The sequence below is a fragment of the Caloenas nicobarica genome, chromosome 2 (assembly GCF_036013445.1).
Source record: "Caloenas nicobarica isolate bCalNic1 chromosome 2, bCalNic1.hap1, whole genome shotgun sequence".
Lineage (NCBI taxonomy): Eukaryota > Metazoa > Chordata > Aves > Columbiformes > Columbidae > Caloenas > Caloenas nicobarica.
Genome location: NC_088246.1, coordinates 21,004,170 through 21,030,039, shown reverse-complemented (window position 1 = coordinate 21,030,039; position 25,870 = coordinate 21,004,170). Strand labels below are relative to the sequence as shown.

The 25,870-nt window shown below is 36.7% G+C and overlaps 1 protein-coding gene across 1 annotated transcript in view; it reads left to right on the top strand.

The window, feature by feature from the left end:
• Window positions 1–25,447, top strand: part of PLXDC2 (plexin domain containing 2) — a 267,301-nt gene extending 241,854 nt beyond the window's left edge. Inside the window, exons 13-14 of the mRNA XM_065629653.1 lie at window positions 9,985–10,145; window positions 22,452–25,447. Of these exons, the coding sequence (XP_065485725.1) occupies window positions 9,985–10,145; window positions 22,452–22,568 (278 nt within the window). The 3' untranslated portion in view covers window positions 22,569–25,447. The remainder of the gene's footprint in view (window positions 1–9,984; window positions 10,146–22,451) is intronic.
• The last annotated feature ends 423 nt before the right edge of the window (window positions 25,448–25,870 follow it).

The following is a 25,870-nucleotide window of genomic DNA, read 5'->3' as shown; positions in this document are numbered from 1 at the left end:
ACCAGGTCCATACAAGGAGTCTGGTCAGCAGCAGAAAGAGATGGGTCCAGAGATAACGCTACCACACAACTCCAAGTTCCATCCAAGGAGACATGGCCAAGGACAGGACAGGAATGTCACTGAACTTTTCTCTTATACTTCTTGAAATCAAATTTTGTTTTATTTTGTTGTGAGAAGTGCTTCAGTGCTCTTAAAGATTAACAGGCAAGGTGGATCAGTCAGCACTTCACTTTCCCATTTCATGTCTGCTCTGTACATGAGGCACATTCCCAGCTCAGCTGTACCCCTGCTCTGCCCTGCAACCCATCGTTGCGTGGCAGGTGGCTGGCCGGGGACCAGGCAGCTCTCCATCTTGAGCATCTCATGAACAGCTCAATAGTATGCTGTTATACTAAAAATAATTCAAAATGTGAGCTTTAGAAAACACATTCCAGTTTTGTTTTGGTCTGGGAATTGCAACAGGATTATTTTTTTCACTTGTCTACTCTTTGCCCAAGATCTGAAAAGAAAAACCCTGTGAAAGCAAAGTGATGAATAGTAGAGCAAATGAGGGATGGACGTGGCCTACTTAGTAGAGTAAGGCGCTTGAGTTCGTGGTATCACTTATCTTAAATATAGAAAGTCCATTTCCATGCAGCAAGCTGCTGCATTTTAGAAGGACAAACCAGCACCTGATGTGATTATTCACTTTCCTTGAGCTGTTCCTTTTTATTCTTGAAATTTAAAAAAAAAAAAATAAATAAAAGGAAACCACCTTCAAACGACACAGAAGCAAAGCAACACACCAGGATTTCTCATTCACACAGCAAACATAGCTTTTAATCTGAGAAGTTATTTTTGATGATACTTCAATTATGCATTGAATTTTCCAGTGACCCCTAGATTAGGCTCAGATAAAACCCCTGCAGCCACAGGAGCATTCTTTGATTCTCTATGATTTGTCAGCATTTCATAAAGTGTAGATTATTTCAGGTCACGAATACAGGGTCTTTACTTTCTCACACTAGATCCTTTAAAACTCTAATGAAAGGGAACCTTTTATAATGAAAAACAAAAGCTATATTGGATCAATGATGGCCTAGAGCTTGATGTGTCCTTGAATGATAGCAGTCAATATCTGGCTAGGTACAACAAAAGGATTCTATAGAAATTCTGCATCTCACATCTGCCTGGAACTTCTGAAACTAAATGTTATAAAGCAGCAACTAAATTTAAATTAAATTTCAAGTTCAGGTCAGACTGCTTTGACCTTTTAATTATATGAGAAAATCACTTGCAAGATAGTACTGTAATTCACCCACAATCTTATGTGGCATATTTTAACATACATTTCAAATTTGCTTGTTTCTCTTTCTTCTGTCTTCATTCTGTCTTGATAAACACGTTAGATGCCTAACGCATACATGTCTAAACCATTCTAAAATATAGTTGATGCATCTTCAGATTTTTGTTAAATCTTTATTCTCTTTAAAATAAACATTCTGTAAGTTTTAAGAAACACCCAACACTACAAATATGTATTTTTGTTATTAATTGCAGATTCTGGGGTTTTTTTTTCATTTTTATTATAACACAAAACGGATGACTAAACAGTTTAAAAAAAGTAATTTTTCACAAAAATTGTGAACAACTGCCTGTGGCTACACAGTAGTGCAGTATTTTCCTGTTGAGAACTCTTTGGTTGATGATTTAGATGACTGGCCAGCACATCTAGACATTTTATTTGACCTTTTTAGATACCTTACTGTGATGATTTGATTTCTATGAGTTCCTCTCAGTCCTTCAGCTTTATAAATCAGTAGAAAAGTGCATGTGTGTTTGACAGTGTCAGAGAAACTGCTACACTTCTCATTCATCAAGATGTACAGAAATTGCTTTTACAAAAAAAAAAAAAAGTCAAGCTATGCAAAATCTATCTACCTGAGAGAGAAAGCTATTTTATTTATTTGTGAACAGGTGCATCCCAGCACAGGTAGTGCTAGGAGATGTCTGTACCCTACTGCTTACACTCTGTGGTGGACTTTTTCAAAGATGATCTAGGTATGAACTTTAGTGATGTATAGGATTTACAGAGCTTAGTTTGAGCTTGGAATATTAGGAAGCTCAGTGAGAAATGACTAAAATGCAGACCCAAGTTTTGAAAAAAAGAGTACCTTTATATACCTTATATACAGGGATACATTTACCCAAGGCTATTTTTCTTTTTTTTTGACAGTCCCCTATGACTGGAAATTAGCTGCCATTAGTGATCTGTCCTCCTATTTCCCTTAAAAATTGCAGCCTGGGCTCCTCTTACTAGAAGAATTCTTGACAAATTATGAAGACTCAGTCCTGTTTTTCTTGTGTACCCTGAATTCCAGCTGCAGCATGTTTAACACTAGTTCGTGCCTGCTAATAATCACCTAACATTTCTTTCTGAGTTTCTAAATTATCCTGAAAATGAGACCTGCTTCAACAAAGAGGCAAGACAACCCTTTAAGAAAATAAATATTTTTGACATAGCAAAAGTTATTATGACCACACAGTCCAAAATAGCTAACTCAGGTAAACAAGTCACTACAAATTAGCTGAGTGCCCTCTCCAATTTTAAAGTTTAAAAAAAAAAATCAACATTAAACAACACTGAAACTAATATTTGTGGTGATTTAAAAATGTTTTAAAGTGGACTTTGTATGGGGTATGGCTTTGTTTTATCATCAGATCTTACCCTAGCCACAGGAAATGACCTTCCAGAGGCTCCATCTCATCTGATGTTAGCCAGAAAGTCACAAGTGCTTCTTTTGTGGCAAGCAATAGGCAAGAGGAAGTCATTCATGTAATCCTAAAAGAAGTACTCAAAGTGGAATAAGATACTATATGGAGGTGCCTAGCTCTGTCAGCTACACAGAAGAATCTAAATGACATGTTAAGACTGTGCATCTTACCTCTAGGTACCTGAGGTTGTCTCACATTAACTCTCTTCACGGTGTCTTAGCTAATGTGTTCTGTTTCCACTCCTGTTCAGGAACCTGGCAGGCCAAGATTCAGACATCTTCTTCTACTCCTCTTGCATGAAGAAGGGGGGAAGATTTAAGGGGAAGGGGAAGGGGAAGATTTAAAGTTTTTGCTATTATTGCAAAAATCCTGTTGAGAGGTTATGGATTATGTTCCACTTACTTGAAACTGCTGAACTGTACTCCTAAAATTGCAGGGTTCACACAATTTTAGGCAAGCAAGGATTTCCCTGGAGACAACTTGTCATAAAGTATTATTTATCTATGCTGTACCGTATGCTCTGCTTGTATAAAAAAATTCTTATCAAGGAACAGCTTTGGAATGGTTTCAGTAGTGTTGGAAATAAAAAACATAGAGAAAAGCATCACAGCACAGAGGTATGTAAAACAGGTGGTGATGGATAGAAATATGTTAATAGGACAAGAATATGAAGAAAGCTAAATGTTGCTCACTGCTTTCTGTCGGTTCAGCTGTAGCACTCAGAATAGGAAAACATTATACTTAGGCAAAAGTGTGGGATTTAACAGAGTATGTTGCTGTAAGAAACACGAAATTATTCTGTCAGTGTAATTCAAGTTTTTCCTTCTCAAGAAATCTTGTGACTTAAAGAAAGCACAGACAGACTTGCTGGTGTTCAGCATGGTACAATATTGAGCTTTGTGATGGTCATTGCTTGATGCGACTGAGTACTGTAATGGTTTAAATGGCCGCAAGCAACTCAGACTAAAATTAATAGTGATGACAACTGTTGTAGTGTTAGGTGATATTTTAGAGAGGAAGAATGAAAGTCCTTAGCTAACACATTTAGTGTACTGTCATCCTATAAGCGGAGGGATTTTATTTTAGTGCACTCTCATCCATTTGCTGCATTAAGCAGTTGATCAGTCTTGGACAAACTTACCAAGTTGCCCTGGGTTCTGCAGAAAATTGATAGCAAAGCCGGATATTGAATTCAGAATTTGTGGGTTACAGTTTGTAATATTCACACTCAAAGACCACCTTTCATTCCTTACATGCAATTGGAAACCAATTTTTAAAGCATTAGCTGAGCCATAACTTTGCAAATCATCATGAAACCAAGTAAAGTGTAGCAATAGCTTAACCTCAAAATGTTAACAAATGCTAAGGTAATGAACCCACAAAAGTAAGAAAATCACACTCTATTACCATGAAGAAGCTAAGTCCAGAGCAGGCTGCTCCTAAAAGAGTTAGAGAGAACATTTTTATGGAGTTTCCATTGAGCCTCTGGAGAATTCTTCTAACTGTACATTCCCTTATTCCCTCCCACAGTCACTGTATGTAGGTCATTAATCATCTGTTCAGGAATCTGCATTATGCACAGGAAAAATGCTTAGGTTTGGAGAGCCATATACCCACCCCATAAAACAAGAAGTCTCCTGGTATACTCACATTCCACATGTAAATGGAGGCCTGAAAGAGGGGAAAAATCCAGTGGCTCTGCTGAGTTCACTGTAGGCTGTGACCCTGTATGCTCAGCTGTCATAAACATTAGGTCTTCCCTCTTACCAGGAGCATATTATCTCAAAGCCACGATCATGCAAATAGGGTGATACAGCTTCCAGGCTAGAAATGACATAGGTAATACTGTGGAGGGCTAGTGGAGCGAACTTGGATATATAGGTGCAGGTTAGCCCAAAACCATGCAAGAGAGGGTTACTGCTCTTTGGTTGCTCAAAGAGGAGAGCAAACATGTGGAAAAGAGGTGTTGCTAAATTGCTTGTAGAGATCTCTCATGTGGAAACATGACTCTCATTCGTTTCTCAAGAAGAGCAACAAAGCTGGTGAAAAGTCTGGAGCACAAGTCTTATGAGGACACCCAAATCACTGCAATTTCCTTTCAGGTAGTTGTAGAGAGTGACAAGGTCTCCCCTCAGCCTCCTTTTCTCCAGGGTGAACAGCCCCAGATCTCTTAGCTGCTCCTCATCAGACTTGTGTTCCAGACCACCAGCTTCATTCCCTTTCTCTGAACTTGCTCCAGCACCTCAATGTCTTTCTTGTAGTGAGAGGCAAAAATTGAACACAGTATTTGAGGTGCGGGCTCACCAGTGCTAAGTACAGTTTCATATTCGTCTGACCAAACCGCTGAAAAAATCATCAGTTTGATGAACATTAAGAATTCACCCAGTTGCTGCCATGTGACCCAACAGCAAACACTCACCTTGTCATAAAGCATTCCGAGAATAAATTACAGGGTTCATTCTCTCTTTGTGACAAATTCAGGGTTTTGCCATGAAAATTCATTCATCTGGTAAAAAGAGGAGAGAAAAGAACAAAACTCAGTACTGACTTATCATCTTTAGGCTGATTGCTGCTATTTAGGTCATTTATATCCCTAGATTTGCTAGTGTAGCTGTGTCAGTCAGGAAGGTCAGATAAGGTATTGCCTTTTAACCCTTAAAGATGCACATGAGAACTGAGTTTGAATTGGAGCTTTTTACCATCTAATCAAAATGCAAGAGTAAAAAGGAATGACGTGGCTCTGGAGGGAAAAAGCAAAGCTTTATTTTCCAAGTCCACACAATGAAATTCTACTTTTTGTCTGTCATTTGCCCTTGGTTCCATGTCACTTTATATAAAGGAAAGCTTCTAGCCAGGAGGTAACAGACCTTCACTTATTTTTCATCCATTTTGCCATAAAACTTTGTTGTATCTCTGCTCTCACAGGCAGAGATATTGTTCTCTGGTACGAACTCTTTTCCATCTCATATCATGACAGGAGTTCAAGTGTGTACCACAATTTCGTTTTCTCATATATAAAACTATCACAACAGAAACTTTGTGTAAACCTTCAATTTAGATAATAGAAAATGCTGTATTTCATTATTTTGCAGACCTCAATGGTTAATAAGCAATAATGAGATAAATAATATCAGGAAAGTATCCACAGTGTGTTTAGAAACACTCTAATAACAGTCCCAGTTTGGACACACCTTTGTTCCTGTTAAAGTCAGCATCACGGTCACCAGGAACCAGGAAAAGATTTTCATTCCTGATAAATCCTTGAATTTTTTGGTTTTCCTGCACCAAAAGAAGCTAACCCAGTTCTAACTAGAGACATAGTATAGTAATATAAAATCAAGGTTTATATAGTCTTTATGTGTTTACTGTGCAAACAATAAGAACGTTTTAATTTTGTTTTTCTTTTGTTGCCTTTTTGTTTGTTTGTTTGGGGGGTTGTTTTGTTTTGTTTTCTTATTTTTAAACAGCATTCCAGCAGAAGAACAGTTATTTCATGTTTGTGTTTTATGCTTTTGTATTTGGCAAAAAAGGTTACTTGCTGTTTCTGCGCTGTCATTCAGCACATAATGAGAAAGGAAACTAACCTTGCAGATGTTCACATTGTCTTTCTGCTTAAAAGGTTCTTACATGTTAGAATTTGGGGAGACATTATAAACAGAGCATATTGCATGCAACAATTGCTTTTTTGAGCACAAGAAGAGTTTGGGGAAATTTCCACTGGGAAAGTTCCTTTTGGGAAAGGTTTGGTCATAAGACATATATCCTACCATGGGTTTAGCCTTGCCTGGAACGGCAGAAGTGCTGTGATAATAAGATTTCTGTACCTGAAAAAAATTCTATGTCAATTTTTTTCATCTATTTCCCTTGGTGGCTTTTTAAAAGAACTGCCAGTTGATTTTGCAGCAGAGGCTATTTTCAAAGTTGACAACACTGTTTATTGTCTCTCTGCAAAGAAAGTGAAATCAATTTCTCAGGAGTATTTGAGCCCTGGGGTCAATGAGCTGAATTTTGATTATGGAAACTACAAGTTACTCACACTTGTTGTCATTTAAGAAAAACATTTCTTGTATTTCATAGGGGTTTTTCGCATTTGGCATTCTGATCACAGCATTGATGTCCATGTAGTGCTCTTCTCTAGACTAGTAGAAATCTGGGCAGGCAGTTGTTACCTGTTATTTGGAAGAGACAAATCTAGATGCTAAACACTGAGAAAATATCAAATCAAAGGGGATTAATTTGATGGCTTTTACATAGTGGTTAGGACCTTTGCTGAAGTCCAGCATTTTTTAACATGCAGAATATGATGTTCTGCCTTCAACCATAACATAGTAACAACACAAATAACGCATTCAGTGCAAATTGGCCTGAAAATGGGTACAAATGATAAAGTAGTTTATGATGCACTGATGTGGCATTGAAGGGAAGAGCTGAAGAGTATGCAGCTGTCAAAAAGACAGTTATGAGACAGACAAACTACAAATCCACTGCTCCTTCTGGGAGCAGTTACTTCCCAGCAGGGTGACTCAGACAACTAACTGCTCATCATTGGGAATTAATAGCCCAGCCCAGAGCATGTACAATAAAGCTGGCCTTTCCTGATGGCCTTTCAATTGCTTAATTTCCATTTTCTTGGCAATTTGAAATATATGTACAAGTACTAAATATTGTTACAGTGCATGAACAGAAGTTAAGACTGGACCTTGTATACATTCATTTATTCTCAGCTGAAACTGACTATTTAATAAATTATTAATGGTTATGTCAAGTAAAAGACTTTGCTGTCTGAAAGTCAGAGGAACTGTTTTTAGTGTCACCTTTCTTTCTTGTCTTCTCCATGAATCTCATATCCCTTGCTACATAGTGCTTACAACTACTAGGAAGTCATTTAAGTGCCCTTTGGATGGGAATACATTTGAAAATAGATCTTCCACGCCCTTGGCAATGTTTCCTTTCTTTTACTGCAATGTAAATTGTGGCCTGGAAGTTTTTGCCATATGTACTGTGTTAAAAATAAAAAAAAAAAAAAAAAAAAAATAGGGCTGACACTGCTTTTATTTTTAAAAAGCTTCTATACATCTGTGTGAACTAAGCTTTAAGAAAGCTAAGTAAATCTCTTTGTAGGATTTGGGCAGGGAGAGGCTTGATTCTTGGATCCTATTCATGCCTAAGCTCAATCTTGATGTCCACGTTCAGCACAATTAAAACTGAAGTTCCTGTGTGAACAGGTACTCATGAACTTTTCAGTAAAAAGCAGTACCTGAGTGGGGATGCTTGCTTGCAATTTTTCATTAAATTCATTAATGCCTCCCACATCCTAGTTTAGCCTCTCAAATTGTTGTTTGTTGGGGTTTTTAAATTTTTTTATTAATTTATCCTCTGATTCTGTTGCTTAGCTCCTTACTCCACAAGCTGTCTTATTGACCTCATGGGAAAGAGAAGAGCAACACTGTGAGGTTTCAGCTGCCCTGACTCAGGAATGAGGAAACATAGACAAAAGCAGGGGAAATTTATATTAATCCCTACACTCTCCCATAGATTCACTCCCATATTGCAATTAGAAATAGCTCTTGGCCAGGATAATACATCTTCATTTTCCTTTTCTGCCTATTGTCACAATGGTTCCATACAATCCACTGGGCGGTGCAGCCTTCCTTGGGCTGGTGAGGAATGGTGTGGCCACACATGGATGAGCTGTTACGCTGAGGTTAACTGTTCCTGTTTTCTTTTATTGATCCTCATACAAGACATTTAACACTGTAGAAGGTCCTAGATCAATAGACCCTTCTTCTCTTACTTTCCAGTTCTCTTTTTTTAATATTATTGTGTAGTGCTCTACTTACAATCTGATGAATGGTAAAAGAACATGTACATTTATTGTTGTTGTTGTTGTTGTTACTAGTAATAACAATAACAGTAACTTGTTTGAAGTGGTACCCATAACTCAATAGCTGTTTTCCAAGAACAAATAAAAGGGACAATCCCCAACCTCACAGACCATGACACTCCAAGGCAATCAAACAAATAGTTCGGAGGGATAGCACAACAAAAAGAATAACTGCAGAAATCAAAAAAAAATCATTAGAGTCAGCTTGGCAAACAAGCATTTTGAAAGGAAATTTTAAAGTAGATTTGAAAGAAAATTTCTCATGAGTGAGATCAGAGACAGGTTTTGTATGGTGTAAGGCACTGAAGGATTTCCAGAAAGGCAGAAAACAGTGGGAATATTCGGAGAATGATACAAGTTTGTGAGACCAAATGGCCAGTGGTCTGCTGGTGTTTCTTAAACCTAGGGCTTCTGAGTGGCTCATTTGCTTGCAGTGACAGATAGAACAGCACTTCTTTTATGCATCAGGATTCTCAATAATCATTGCTTATCACCATGTTTGTACTTGCTGTGAAATTCCAGGTTGTCCCAAGTAGAAATCACACCCAGGCACAAGGAGTTCCACAGATGTTGGCTAATTTTTGAGAGATTTTTTTTCCACAAAGGATACAGTGTTGTTAAAAGACTTTCAGTCACTTATTTGGAAGCACTGCTGATAGATTGCTTGTGTGATGGAGACAGCCCTCTTTTCTCCTGATGAGAGCATAACATGAGTGGCCTCTTGGTATCAAGTTTAGTAAATGGATGGTCTTCCATTATACTTCGGTATGATGAGTGTTCCATTCAGACCAAGATTAGAATATTGCAGGGTCATTTAACATCCATCTGTTACACTTTTGGCTGTCTGATTCAGTTGCACGGGGTGATTCAGAAGCCCTCTCCAAGCTAATGAATCAAGCTTTCAGAATGTGTTTTTTAGCTAGACCTCACAAGGGTTTGTGGCATGTCTCAACTTGAAGCTTAAAAAAAAAACAAACTAAAAAGATCAAAATGTATTCAGTTAGTACTTTTTGTCTGTAAGGCAACTGCAACAGTTTTGTGAGAAAATCAACGTAAAATTTATTATGAAGGTAATTAGAAACTTCATAATGTCCAGATTGCATTCAAAAGAAAGGATATTAATTTTGTTTATTGAGTTAGAAATAGTAAAACATTTGGAAATGCCTGTTCATTAAGATTGTGAGAGTATTTAGTTGTGGGAAAGAGACATCTAACACCTTTTTCCAACTTCGCCTGTGGAAAATGGGGAACATGTAACAAAGAAAAAACAAATGCTCTGTTGCCAGCTGTGAAATGGAATGAATAAGACATAAGTTACCATGCTAATAAGTGTGCCATTTGTGCAGCTTCCACGGATGACAGTGCGGCAGAGAAGAAAGGTGGAACGCTTCATGCAGGCTTAATCGTCGGCATTCTAGTCCTGGTCCTCATTGTGGCTGCAGCCATCCTCGTGACCGTCTATATGTATCATCATCCAACGTCAGCAGCTAGTCTCTTCTTTATAGAGGTAAGACAAAAGTAATATATTGTGCCACTAGTCTTGTCACTTGGCTAGTATAACTGGGGTTCCAGAACAGAACTTTCTTAACTAAATCTAGAAAGTATTCTTGTGTTCATAGTGTAAGCTTTGAAGAGAGGGACCTACCTCACCTAGTAGGTGATGCTCTTTTGTTCTTAACATGTTTGTCACTCAGCTGCTTCTTTAACTACTAAACATATTTGTTGTTGTTGTTGTTTTTCTTACACAGAACATGTATCTAAATGATATATCTCAGATATCACTCTCTTTCCTATCCTTCATTGTCCTCACCATAGGATTTTTCCATTAGTTGTTATGTGCACTGGCATTTTATTTTGGGACATAAATTTTTTTACAATTATTTTCCTGTGGAAAAAATAAATGTTTTCATTTATTAATTGTCCAGAAGGCCTGACTTAAAGTAAGTTTTTAGCTGGAAAAAATGTTAGCTGTTCCATACTTTCATTTGTATAAATCTTTTAAGACTTTGTCACGGAGTGCGGGAAAGGTTCTTTTCACCTAGTTTTAACATCTAAGTCTAGTATCATCTCCCTTTGCTTTAGTGTAGACAGAAACAAACTTCTTTAGACCATGATTCATCTGACCTATTTGAGACATCTCCTTTAGGATTAGATAAGTTACATTTTTTCCTCCTCAAATATGGATAGCTACCTCAGGTGTAGACATCTACATTGCAGATGCTGACGTTTAGTCAGCTCAACTCCACTGTACATGACGATATGAGAAAGGAGCATTTTCCATAGGTGTTTGATTCTACAAAAAACTGTGAATACCTGTACTGACTTGTGTTTTTTTCAACTCAGCAGTATTCCTCTACCTTATGATAAGTATAGAGTTGCTAAACATGAAAGGAAACACTGATTGGTCATAACCCCTACCTGCAGTACTCCCTAACTTTTAAGAGCCCAGATACTTTCTAACGGGCAATAGTGAAGATGCAGAACCACTGGAAGTGGCACTAGGGACATAGCTAGGGATTGCTTGGGTAAAAGCCTGGACCAGGAATATATAGACATTCATTCTTAGTGACAGCAGTGTGAATCGAAGTGAGACATGAACATGAACAGAATGATTCATCCTTAAAATCATATTATAATAAATATACCGCTTAGATGCAATAGTAGTGACAGAAATCAAACTGAATTGTTTGTCAGTATTCCAGGCTCAAGTGATGTAACTGTGTTAACCATCAGGGAACAGCATCCACGTAATAAAATCAATAGTTTTCTTTCAGGTCTATGCAACATTTCAAGCCAGTTCTCCACTGACATAGACCAAAAAAACCCCTCTATTAAAGTCCTTGTACAAAAGCGAAGGATTTGTCCCTTTCTTTTTTTCACACACAGATTGAATTGCTGTTCTTTCACTGTAATAAAAACAAGTTTCTTATCTGTTCTGATGTGACTGAGAGGCTGAATAAATGGCAACACCATTTTTTAAGGAGTGAAGATTACCAAATTAAAGCACATATTTGGTTTTTTTTGTTCTCGGTGCAGTAATGGCATGTTAATTTAATTCATTCATTGATACCATACTCATACACAAACATTGATGTCTTATTCGGTTTTGTTAAACCCATTCCACTGAATTTAGGCAGAATTAATCAATCTATACATTCAAAGCTAAAATGTCTTTTAGCAAGCAATGTGAGTTTTAGAAAACCGGAAAACTTAATTTTTCTGTTTAAAATAAAGGAGAAATAATTGAATAAGGACAGGACAGAAGTAAATCAGTCAAAATCAAATTTATGCAAAATGTGGTATAAACGACATCCTCTTTTGGTTACTAGCCATATTTTGATACTTGTGAAGAATCAGCCATTTAGCAAGAATCACAAAAAGTTCTAGCCATGAAGGGATGGTCTGTCCCTTTGAGGGGTAAAACCACTGACGCAGTGGTAAAACCACAAATGGTGGAGAAAGGGATTACTCTGTGTTTTAGAAAATTTCCACAAATTCCAAAACTTCAAAGCCATTGTTGGTATCGTAATCATAGAACAGAATAAGGTGATCCATTCTGGAAGTGAAATTGCTTTTAAAAAGTTTAATAATTCAGTTTCCAAAGAAAAAAAATAGCTTGACCAATTCAAGAAATAAAGAATAGAATATATTATTCTTATATTCATCTGATCTATAGAGTGCATATGTTTACAATACAGAGGAGAATGTATCTTTTCAGACTTGCACTTTGAAATTGAAGTACAAAAAAATAACAAGGCATAACTTGTATAAATAGGTCACTGGTACAAAAAAGTGTTCCTTATGCAATTGGAAAGTATTTCTGAGCAAGCTGTTACAGATAACATGGTACCCACAGAAGACAAGCTGCATTTTTTTTTCGGAGAAGAATGAAACGTGGATCTGACGTTACCAGTCTGGAGAAGGAGCTCAAGAAGATTGCCATGGGCTTGGTCATGAAATGAGAACAAATGCATAAGTATTTCAGAAAATAATATTGTTTTGTATGAGTCTCTTGACTAATAAAGCAAGTTGCACAGTTAAACAAGATGTGACGGGTAGACAGGGAGCTTCCTCATGCAGTTGTCTAAAAAATGAGTACTACACTGTAGTCTACCATCAAGTTATCTAGCCAAATCAAGATCTGCATCAGTTTATTTGTCATCAATAATTAATATAAATCTAAGACTGGGAAAAACTAAGAATGCAGACCTGCCCCATTTGTATTTGCTTTTAAAGAAGCTCCTTGACAGAGGAATCATGCTGACATTAAACATAGCATTCGTTCAAAACTGTAACATGGCTAACAAAGAAACATCTTTTACATCTAAGATTCTAGGATGCTGTCATGATTCTGTAGGTAAAGCATCATTTTCAGTCAGATTCTGTTGGGTTTTTTAGGTTAAGGGCTAAGTAAGAATTTTTTAGTTGATTTGGTTTATGGTCAGGGTTACTGGTTACTAAGTAAAGAAAAGTATGATAAGCTGATCCTGTATCTGAGGCTTTAAGTCTCTTTCTCCCTTGTTTTCCCTGCAGATATCAGACAATATTCACTTACTACCTCACTCAAGTTTTCACATAACTCATATCGAGTCCTACTTATGATGCCCCTCATGTTTGTCATGTAGTGCCTTTTCTCAATGAGCTCCCTCAGATAAGGATAAAAACACCCACACTTTGAAGGCACTGTTTAAATTTGCACTGATAAATGCAATCCCTTGTGACACTTCTGAGCACCATTGCATGATATCCTGAGTACATTAGTTGGTTTAAATAAGTGACACGCAAAAGCCAAGAAAAACGCCATTTATTCCAAAATCAACTATTGTTTTAGAAGAGACTAACGTTATTTTGTGATTTTTTTACCCCTAAAGTCTGAAAAAAACTTTTCCTCTAGTGGTTTTGTTCATGGTTGTTGAGCACAACACATATTTGCAGCCCCAACTGGAACAAAAATAGCTATTTTGAACAAACAGCTTCATAAGTCTAAAATTTGCCATGATAACGTATCACTTTAAAAGAAAACCATCCAAATAGTTCAATACTTTTTCAAAAAATAATACCCCTTTCTGTTAAGTGTGTAGAAGATTCAAATAAAAATGTAGTGTTTTCCTGTTTCTTCCAGCCCCCATGCCATTCAACATGTATTTCATTAAGTGAGACACTTCTCTGGTGACCTAAAGACAGAATGAATTATCAAAGTTTAAGGTTAAGGGAGTTCTAGTCAAAGTTCCAAGGAATGCAGGCTCTTTCTAAAAGCTGGCAGTAAATGTGAACTAAAGATTTCCTTGCACAGTGACAGAAGAGATGTTGTATGCTTTGGTCTTTTATTTATGTATGCTTATCCCTGTGGTATTTTCTCTCTCTTGAATTTGATTTTGTTGCAAAGAATTTCCCCTTTTTGAATCAAGTTACATACCTGCTCTTACCTCGAGGAATCTTCTGTCTCTTGAGTGTACTTTGAACTTAGTTGCACTGATTTTTTGAGCGTAGCATGCATGTCAAATAGTGTTATTCATGTCTTTGTCAACAAAGCAGAAGCTTATGTCAGAAACCTACCTATAACACATATAGCTACACACTAACTATAGCAGAATTTAAAAGTAATTAATTTATTCACTAACCTATGTAGCATACTTGCACTCAGGATTTCAGGTTTGGTGGCCAAGAAGCCAAGCATAATGCCCCAGTTGTAGTGGATTACATGCCTGTGATATAATTAATAGCGAAAGTGCTACAGATATCTGGAGCTGAATGTAAACAGAGGTAAAGAAATTCCTAGCTGCGTCAGATGGATTTGCTTCAATTTCAATGAATTATGAGCCAAATAGCAGCTTTAGGAGTATTTTAGATTCTACAGCTTCCCTTCTTTTTCTTCACATTCTTTTTTTTGTATGTTTTTAACCTTTCTTGATTTGCATTTGTGTGTGAGCTTTGGCACTGAAAGTAATTATGTCCAGGTAACATTTAGCAAAGCAAAAAGCAAGGCGTAAGGCAGACTGTCTTTTACTCAGCTATCTTGTGCCTGTTTGCACCCAGTTTTCTGTGGACAGAAGGGTTGCAGATGACACAAGAAATTTTCATATGCCTGCTTTTTTTGTGTTTTTCTCATCTTCCTTACTTATATGTCGGTCCTTTTACTCTTTGAAACTTCCCTCAGCTGTCATCCTGGTGCTCTGCCTTTGCAGAACAAAGGCAACATGATCTGGCCACAGCTGAGAACACAGCAGCAGAATTGCTGGCCAACATGAAGGCAGGGAGTCAGGCGTTGTGATGTCTTTTCCCAGCTGGACGCAGAGATAGTGTGGCCAAATGTGCTTATGTAAGGCTTGACAACAGCAGAATAAAATTTTTCTGTGGCAGATCTCTGCGGGTAGGAGATTTTAAGGACTCTAAACTAGCATTGCAGGTTGGGACGATCTTAACCTTCAGCTTGTAGGTACAAAACCAAATTCAACTTACTATCGTGTAGACTCTGAAGCTGTAGGGATGTGAGTGAATTCAGAGCCTGTGTATTAATAGTGGCTGTGTATGTCTTAATAGCAGTTAATGTCACACACTGAAGAGAAGTGTGGATGCTTGTGGTTACACGTCATCATTCTTTTGAGTTAAGATCCTATTTTAAAGGTTATAGTCTTTGCCTTCATGTTCCCAACCTCCCTGGAAGTTTTCCAGAGTTTATTGTGCTGATTCAGCTGCTTAGAATCATGCGTGTACACTCACACGCACATACCTATGTCTTTTTTAGCTGTTTGTTTTACTTCATTTTGGAAGTTTAAGATGGATAATTTCACAAATCTGGGGGTTTTTTTATATGGCCACACAGAGAGTTGAACTGGTGCTATGTAGCCAGGAGGTGACCTTGGGGAGAGAGAGGGAAGAAGGAATGAGCAGCTGCAAATCTTCAGCAAATAAAATAATAGTGTGGGATTAGAGCCTAGGGGATGTATCTCGCCTCTTCCTGATTTAACTTGAATTATGTCTTTACTGGTAAATTAACTAAGCCTGGACTGGTTGTTAGCCTAGAAACTGACCAGCATGGAAGGTTCTGCATTCCTGTCATTTAACTCTGTTAGCCTGACAGTAAGGTGACGGCACGCAGGCTGTTAGCATGGACTGAGTACCATTCCCAAATCCCGAGCCCTAGCTGAGGTGGTCTGAGAAAGCACTAATTGTTGGATATTTTTTCCAACAATTGAGCTGTATAGTGGATTGTGTTGCAGTATCTGGAAACATACACTGGCACGCAGACCTAGTGGTAGCTTTTCTTCAGATTTTGACCTTCTCGTCTTCTATCTGCTTAGAGGAAGGCAACAGAAGGAGAAAATATACAAAAAATGCAAAGACAGTTTTTCATGTTTCAGAGCTCAGGGAATTAACTAGCATTTGTGGCTCACTGTCATGCATCTCTGCTCATAGCGGCACAACACAAATAAGAGCCATTCTTTAACAGCCAGCCCTGTTCTCCATGTACCATTTCCAGGTTTCTGCATTAATGTCACAGATGCAATGTATATCTTCAAATAAATGAGAAGTAAATAGGAGACAGTGTAAGAAAGAAAGAAAGAAAGCATTTTTTTAAAAGAGCCAGGTCCTCAGCTGGCTTAGACAGGTGATGAATCTCGCACAGTTCTGCTGATTTCTTTTGCGATATGGCCCGTTGTTTTTATTATATATACATTTTGCAGGGAATTATGCTTTTAGTTTGTAAAAGGCTTGACACGGTCATCAATTTGGTTTTGCCCAGAAGTTTGGGCTGAATTGTGTTTCATGAAGATGATGATTAAAAAGAAAAGAACAAGTATCATTTTTCTCTTCTTTCAAAGTCCTGCAGTATCCTGGCAATTGGAGCATTGTCATTGATCTCACTGTCATTGCCTTGTACTGATAGTAAAGTTATTTTTTCCAAAGCTTATCCATCTCAGCAGGAACCAGCAGCTTAGCAAGGGAAACCTAAAGCAGCCACAAGGGAAAAGCACTAAAATAAATAATCAACACTGACAATAAAAGTCAAAGGTGGAGAGGAAGGAGGCATTCTGTTTCTCATCTGTCAGCAGCCAGCTACTTAGATGAACCTAAGACTACAGAAACATTGTTACAACAAGAAGCGGTTTAAATCACAAAGATATTTTAAACAAGCACTTCTATTGAAAAGAAAAATAAATGAAGCCGGTAAATAATCCTACTGAATCTTAAGTCTGAAGCAATCTGGATTTCAGAACAGTTTCTGCAAAATATTAAATTAACATGGTGTCAGGCAATTGATCTTTTCTTATTCTTGGAAATACATATTAGAAGTACAGTTTCAGATATTTGGAGCCTCATCCATTTCTGACAAATTTCTGCCAAATAAATTGCATGTTTCTAGGAGAGATTAAAGACTGATGCACAAATTAAAACTGTCCAAACAATATTTCAGGTAACCATGAGCACACAAACACATTTCCTGGGCAAGGTAATTTATAATAGAAAGATCCGTCCTTGTCCTGAGAAAGCAGAAGGCCTGGATACACACATAGATTAGCAGTGGACAAGTGTACTTAGACTAATGCCTCTTGATGGTATCAGGTTAACATATGGTCATTTAGTAACAGAACTTCCTATAGGTTTCTCCCATTTTCTTAATCCATTCGAGTAAGTCATTACAAATTTTCTGGGGTTTTGGCAATTTATCCAGAATTTAGATAGCTCTGTATTTATATCTTTCCAGTTAAGAAAGTTAAATAGGCCTTTTTGGCAAAGTGTGGTTGAAGAATACAGCTTTTGAATATATTTAAATATCTTTATGCCCTTGAATTAGGCAAAGAACTTGACATTGATGGAAATGTAAGATGCAGCCTTCAGTAGAAAGAGTGAAACAGTCCTCTGGAAGTTTGAAAGATTTGAAATACAGGAAGATAATCAATAGATAGAGACGACAAAGTTGCATCAGAGCATTCGACCTAAAAAGTATTCAGTAACTTGAGCTTTTGTGTAGTTTAGTGGGAAATCAAGTTTTTTAGGGAGCTCTGGAGAGTCTTTCAAGACTTTGAAAGATTGCCCTTCTCATGATAATTCGAGTATTTATAATCACGTAAACTCAGTTTGGAAAGAGAATCTGTGTGTGTCTTGGCGAGATCCATTGGTCAAGTTTAGCGCTGAATAGGAATGAAGAGCTGATCTGTGCACAAGTGCTCTGGGATTTTATGCTGGTTGATATATATGAAGGAACTTTTGATAAACTGAAAAAATTTCAGAACAAAATGTGCACGTGGCAGGGTTGGGGAGAAGACAGAGGGGCAGATTTTTCATTATGTTTTCCCTTCACTGCTCTTCTGACCTTGCAGATCTGTACAGAATCATGCTCCTTCCATTTTTCTGTACTGAATGAAGGATAGGACAAGGATGGGATGGGAATAGTAGAGGATAGGATGTAAGAATATCAAATATGTACTACATGTTGCCAAGCTCCTTCTGTCCATTACGGATAGAAACTTATCTTCATGCAGATGTATGAAAGGAAGTGTAAAAGCTTAGACTTACTGCAGCTAACAAAATATACATTATTACAATTTCTTTTAATGAATTACCATGTCAGGAGAAAATATTAAGTGGCATAAATTTTAGAGATAGTGCATAATGTCAGCACCAGAATCTCTCAGCAGCAGGGCATCGGTCTTCAAATACCAGCATTTCAATAAAACTTTGTACAACAGTCTGTCCTCCTGTAATTGATCTTGTATATTGTTTATCCCTTGCATTTTTTTTTTGTACCATGGCAGGTACAAAGTAGATTTCATTTCTTGTTTAAGTGCACACAGTTTATTATTTTCAAATATTTTTAAAATTCATTAAAAAGTCTTGAATTGATTTTCTACCAGCTTTGCTGGAAGTCTGAATTGATCATTTCCTTTGTTTTCAAGATAATATTAATCTGAGACACTGGTTTCTAGTCTGTAAGTCAGTGCAGAAATACATAATTCTTCCTGAATCTTATCTCCTTACTAAATTGTAGTGAACTGTTCTGTTCTTATTTTATAGTTGCATCATTGGTGATCTGGTGGCTCATAATAGGTAGAAGCCTTGCTGACAGTAGAAAATAAATTACTTCGCTCTAAATTATCTCTGGACAGTTAATAGAGGCCTGTAACATAAAAACTGATGGGTCCTTTTCCATTTCCTCCCTTTTAATATGATCAACTTTACCAGAAATTTCTGTATAAAATTCTACCAATACAGTCAAACACATACAGAAGCACTGATCTATCTGAAATTCTCCTGTAGTTTTCAACTTGAGCCACTTTTTTCTCTTTTGCTTAAAAAAGTTACTGTTCAGCAGGAAATAACATGGTCTAAAGCTAGCAACCTCAAAAAAATCATGGACTGTAGCACTGTTCATATCATACTAGCTGAATTTTGTTTAGACAATATTCAATTAAGTGCACCCAGATAGGTATCAATCCTTTTTTTATTTTTGTTTCTCCTGTCTTAATGAGATGATACCATTTAGATGGATGAAAGGTCCAATAAGGCTCAAAATTCCCTCATGTTGGAAGATGTAAAAGGCAGAAACTGGTCCACTACAGGAACACGCTTGGACACCTTTCTGTGCAACAACAGTGAGAAGATACTCCAGTCTCCACCCTTTAGAATTCATATGTGGAATCCCCTCCATTTTCTTCTCAGAAGATGAATCATTTCACTGGAGAAGTGGTGGATTCTCCAACGTTGGACACTTTTAAGATTCAGCTGGAAGGGTGCTGGGACATCTTGTCTAGTCTGTGCTTTTGCCAAGAAAACTTGGACCAGATGATCTTTATGGTCCCATCCAACCTGGAATTCTATGAAAGAGTATCCATTCCACCTCTGCTGTAGACAAGCATAATGTAAGAAACATGAGAGAGAGATCTAATTTCCCATGGATTTTCCAACTTTCATTTTATCTTATTGATCTTATAGATGAACTAACTTCTTTTAAATGTATTTCATAAATTATTCTTCTGCATCCTGACAAGTATCTTCAGCATCCTGGTCATGTAAGGTCACCAGTGCTTTTCCCTCATCCTTATTTGCTTAAAATAACGAACCCAAGGAAGCTTCAGTCCTATGAGAAAAAACCTATTCCTGCTTGCTTTCTTTATAAAACACTGAAAGGAAGCAGGAATTACAAATCTCCAGCCACAGCTCAGAGGATTTCCTCTAAGAGTTCTAATTCCAGAGGAAAAAACATCTTTTTTCCTGTTAAATTGGATGACAAAACTAAGGAATTAATTAAAATACTCAGCTTGCTTTCTCCCTGGTTTTGGTTGTTTGGGTTTCGAAGGTTTTGGGCTTTTTGGTTGGTTGGTTGGTTGATTTGGTTTGAGATTTTTCGTTTAGTTGGTTGGTTGGGTTTTTTTGAGGCGGGGTGTTAGGTTTTGTTGTGTCTTCTTATTACTCTTGTTAGCAGCAAATAAAGTAGAAGAATGCATTAGGCATTTCCTGAGCTGCTTCAGTAACTCATGGACCTTTGTATCTCCTGATAACAAATAAGTTACTTTTGATTTTGTCAATTAAAACTGTGATGCCTCTACAGCTTTTTTGGGGTCAATACACAAGTCAATGAACTGATAACTTGTCAGTGCTTTCTTTTAAGACTGCCAACAATTTAGAATACCCACATGCACACAAAGAATTTGAAATTAAACAGTCTGTCACTAGGAATGGAAAATCTCACCTCAGGCATAAAGAGAAACCACAGAAAGCTGCAACTGTAATATTTGGAAATGACCTTCTAATCTGTTGGTTTATTTCTGGAACAACAGCTGATGTTTATGTTGTATGGCATTGTATCATTAGAACTGATACACATCTGTTCCATATTTCATCGTCTGGAAAGGCCAATCAAAAAGAGTAGCCCAAAATGGTATAATAGCTTTAGTTTCTAACAGCAATGCAGCAAGTAGTAACTAATCATGTGCACATCTTAAAATGAAATTAGGGAGCATCTTAATGGATTCGAAGTCAGCTCATCCTTTAATACTGCCATTTGAGACTGTTTCTAATTATTTTTTCCTACTAGTTTTCCATTGGTTTTTCATTTTCTCTTTTCATTAGAGACCTCTCGGTGAGATTCTTTTCTCATTTATACCAGTGTATATCTGGAATAATTCCTTTACATTTAATCACATTATTCTTGATTTACTTTAGTGAGTCTGAAAACAGAATATGACCCTTTTTCTTTATCAGTAACCAAACTGTCCTTCTTAATTTTAAAACCACACTGAATCAAGCTTAGATAGAAGAAAAGTCTCCAAAGTTTGAATAGACTAGGTTTCGTTATTAAGAAAAGACATTCATTAAGGAGGACAGTGTTCTGCCCTCCTATTTTGTAGAAAGGTGTTGCTTTGAAATGCCTGGGATTTTAAATTACCTGCCAAACAATTTAACTTTGGATGCTTCAGAAATAACCTGATCCTGCAATGGGAGAAAAAGGAATCAGTTGCTTTTACACTTTACCCTTCTAATGGTGATCACTGAGGAGGACTTTGTGCTGTACCCAGAGACCAGTGTGTAGCTGTTGGTAACAAGATTCAGAGGTCCCCCGAGATTTGTTTAGTGGCTGCTGCACAACAGCATCATGAGCCCAGCATAATGTCATGGCCGTGGCTGTTTTGTGGTCCCCAACTGCCCCTCAAGAGCATGAAATATCATTAGTGATCAGAAGGCAATCAAAATGGAGTATTGTGGGGACAGAAAATCAAATACAACTTTTTTTTCAGAAAAAAAAAATCATAAAATTGTTTAGAGTTTGAACTGTCATTGAAAATATGGTCTATAATTTGTCTTCACTGTTTCTCCTCTGATTTTCCTGTAATGTTTCTATATAGGTTCCTATATCTTCTAGCCCTCCTTCCAAGCAGGTTGTAACTGTTGTCAGTATAGGAAAAGAAATATGTATCAGCATATTTGTCAGATAAATTTTCCAGTAAGGAATAATCGTTTTAGGAGAGCTTTTTCTGCTGACTTTAAGAAAGTGTTTCCCTACTTTCCTGAAAACCATTCCTTTTGACAGAAACTCAGCTTGCTCACCCAGAGTCTGAGCCTTCCCAAATATTAATTAGTGTGAAAATACAGAATTTTTAAGGAACTTTTCCTTCCCAAAGGGATCACGGTCATACAGGAATTGTGTCATCTACTTTAGAAAAGATCTTTTTATTTCTCTATTTATTAGCTGGTTTTTAGAGCAGGCACCAAAGATCCTAATGAAAATTGATTACAACTTCTTAGGACCCTTATAGCCAAAGTTCATAAGAGTTTAGATGAAAAGGTTGCTTCTATTTGAACCATCAAAGTAAACTACCCAAGTAGAAATTATGACATTTGAAATAGGAAGTCATTATTGTAGTAGTCCTGCATAAACATGCCAGAATTTTGTCCTACACATTCTCCTATGGAGCAGAGTAGGTTAGCAAATTCCTGTACAGAACTAGGAAGGAAGAGCAGTGGACAGATCTTTTAAGGGGTAGTGGATCAGCAGAGCTTTATATGACAAAATTCACAGATCCACTGGTCAACAGTTTTAGATAGGAGCTATTTTATCCTCTCCGTTACTAGGACTAGTGGTAGTTATTTAGGTCTTTGAGAACAGCCATCATCCACAAATTTAGAAAGAAGGATTCATTCCCTCTGCTGCTGCTGAACTGTGCTTTTTTATTCCTGTAACAACTACACAGAGTGGGTTTTAGTATGATTTTAGAGATGAAAATTATAGGGCATTGTTCAAGTTTTTTAATAATAATTTATTGTTGTATACTTCATACTCTGAAAGTTCATTTTCTTGTTTTTGCTGTTACAGCGACGTCCAAGCAGATGGCCAGCAATGAAATTCAGAAGAGGTTCTGGACATCCTGCCTATGCTGAAGTGGAACCTGTTGGAGAAAAAGAAGGGTTCATTGTATCTGAGCAGTGCTAAAACTTCTAGGACAGAACACCAGTACTGGCCTACAGGTGTAAGACATTTACTTTGCCTCTCTTTAAAGAAAAGGAGCCCTAAGCTGCTGTAGCCTGATAGAAGATTTTGGACAAGCTTAGTCCAAGAAGAAAAACTATCTAAGATACCAGATTACCACTGCACTAGTAGTTTTTGTTAGTGGACTGAGACACAATGGTTCATGCAGAACACTTGTCAGTGGACACCTACGGTATCAGAACTATGGCACAAGTGCCATGTTATTGGCTTTAGGTATGGGGATGCACAGTAAACAAAAATATAATAAAGCTTTGGTGCACAAGGGTATTACCTTTTGGTTCAAGTGTTCTCTGGTATCTCAAAGACTGAGTGAGAAATCTGTACCGTTTCAGTGCAAAGAGCACTCATCAGTGATCACAGGTAATTGAGGAAAGTATCTCAATGCAGGTAAAGAAGAAAAAAAAAGTAATTTTCTAGTAATTCTATAAATGGATGTGAAATACACTCACTTTTTAATTATAAATTAAACTATCCACCTAACTGAGTGAGTCACAATATATGTGCTTTCCAGGAGGAGTACAATGTTTCTTGTACATTGCTGATTACTTTCCTTCTAAACAGCTCGTGATACACAAATTGGTAAGAAATGAAGACAACAGAACTTTCAAAATGGTGAAATGATTTTATTTTATGAGAGTTCACAATGAAATTGGTCTGATTTTGAGTTTCAGTGTTCACTAAAAATCAATTATCAGGTTTGTTTCAAGGGATAATTTCATTTCTGAGCAGCAGACTGAAATAACAGCAACAGATCCTTCTATCTTCCAGGGATCTTATGGACCATTTCTTAGGTAATGTGAAATGAAAAATAAGATTGTAAACAAATGGGTTTCTATCCTTTGCCATTTCATTGTGAGTCCTTACTGAGAAGCACCACAGACTTCAATGCACCCCTTCCGGAGATTCAGATACAAGTGTTATTGAACCCTGCTGATTCATACCGTGATTTTGTTTAATGCACATAGTAGTTGCATAAATATATATAAAAATATATTTTTTTTTATAGCTAACACAAGGCGGGCTCTTGTGACTGTTAAGACTGCATTTTTGTCATCCAGACAAAGGAAATGGATTGCATTACTGCATAGTTCCACTGAGTTGTAAAATAATCCTTAATATTAGAATATTTTTATGTTGTATAGGGAAGGTGGTTCATGTAGTTGCAGTACCATAACCTATCTGCCTACTGGAACCACTCTTTCTTTAATATTGACCCTTTCCCTCCCTGTATAGGGAAAGGCAAGACTATAAATTCACACCATCAAAACCAGTTAATCCTTTCATGGAAGGGGTTAATATAAACTGAGACTCAGATCTTCCATGCAGAGTGGGAACCGAAATACTTTGATGATCTGGGCCTGAGCTATTAAAATATTAAATTCAGGTATTGTATGTACATTTCATCATAGCCATTAACTATCCATTTTTTACATACTTTACAGGGCACTTGAATTGTTTTAAAGTGAGGTATACAGCATTTGCAGTTTCGGATCTCACGCAATCAAAAAAAGTTGTAGATACCACCTTAATGGTACAGTTATTTACACTTCTTGTTGATGCTTGTATGGTCTAAATTTGATTACTTAATGCTGTTTTAAAAAACAAACAAACATTATCTTTACTTGCTATTTTGTTCAGTAAATAATACAATACTATATTTTCTGTATTCTTTTATTTTGTGTAACACACTTTTATTTTCATCTGTTTTAAATCATCTAGTGTGAGTCGGAAACTGTTCAAAACCTAACTGATATTAATCTGAAGGTACTAACAAACACATTGTCTTGAAGGCTGATGAAAAGCCTGTGGCAAGTATTCATTTCAATTTGTGTTGGTCTGCTGAGCCCTGTTTCTAATAAACTGGGATTAAATTGCAGGCTGTTAATTCCAATAGCAATAACCAAATGTATGCACATATATATCTGGTGACACTCATTTTTATTAAATAAAAAGTTATCAGTGCACATCATCTAGACATGTATTTGGTGTGCAATATTTATTATTAGTTTTTCTAGGAATATTGGAAGTCATCAGCTAGGGTTCATTGGCCAAATGAAGCAATTGTAGAGCTTCCATTTGAAGCATGCTGGAATCCTGTTTGAAATATTTTTTATTTCAGAGAACATCTGGGCAAATTATACTGAGAAATTTACAAAAATCTACACAGTGCTGCAATAAGTTCAAGAGATATTTCATATAATAAAGAAGATTTATATTACTATGGGTTTACAGATTTGCACTTTGGCTGATTCACTCATGTTTTTCTTGTTTTTACCCATGTATGTAATACATGTCATGCAATGAAGCTGACAGAATGTTTGTAACATGATTAGACAAACACAAAAATAATTTCAAAATCCGTCATTTTGATTAGTTTTGTTTTAAGGCCCTCTTGCACAGCTGAAGGATGTTTATTAGTATTTACAAACTAACGTACATTTCATACTCCTTCATAAAATAATAGCAATTATTTTTTTCATTCTTTGTCCACACAGAATTTGGTGGCAGATCTCACTGGTGTATGGGGAGCATCATAGTATACTACTTTGGACTTTTTTGCCATGATGTTATATGTTATGGGTTGTAACATGATGAGTTGCTGGGTTTATTAAATAAGATTGATAGGCATATGTTTATGTCTGATAAGAACTGATATCTGAAGAGAAAACCTCCTGCATACTAATGGATGTATATTGTCTCATTGGTGTCTGCTTTGATATATTCTGTGGTATGTTCTATTTATCCCAGTAGGCAAAAGTTAATTAAGTAATCTGTTGCTGTTTTGTAATTCCATCTGGTTTTCTAATTTTTTAATATTAAAATTGCCACATTAAAAATTATACAAATACTAACCTATAGGTGTGATGAAATATTGAAATTAACTGAGAATCCTATTGTTACCATTTTATGAAGCAGCAGGTTAATTGATCCAGACCGAAAAAGTGTCACGTAACCCCCCCTCTCAGAGATCCAGCTGAAAGGTTATGCAAAAATTCATAAAGAAATTTCCATCCAGGTCTCTGAAACAGTGGCTTAACTAGCATTCCCACTGGTCCTGCATTTGAAAGTACTTCATAATATTTCATTTGTTTAAATGCTTACTTACAGACACATTTATTCTAATAGCTATTTTAACTCTTAAACTTTCCTGTAAATTTGTGTATCTAATGCATGTAATGATTGCAAGATCTTCCAAAATTATCATTTCTTATTATTTTCCATTTTTGTGTTAAATGTTCCATAAC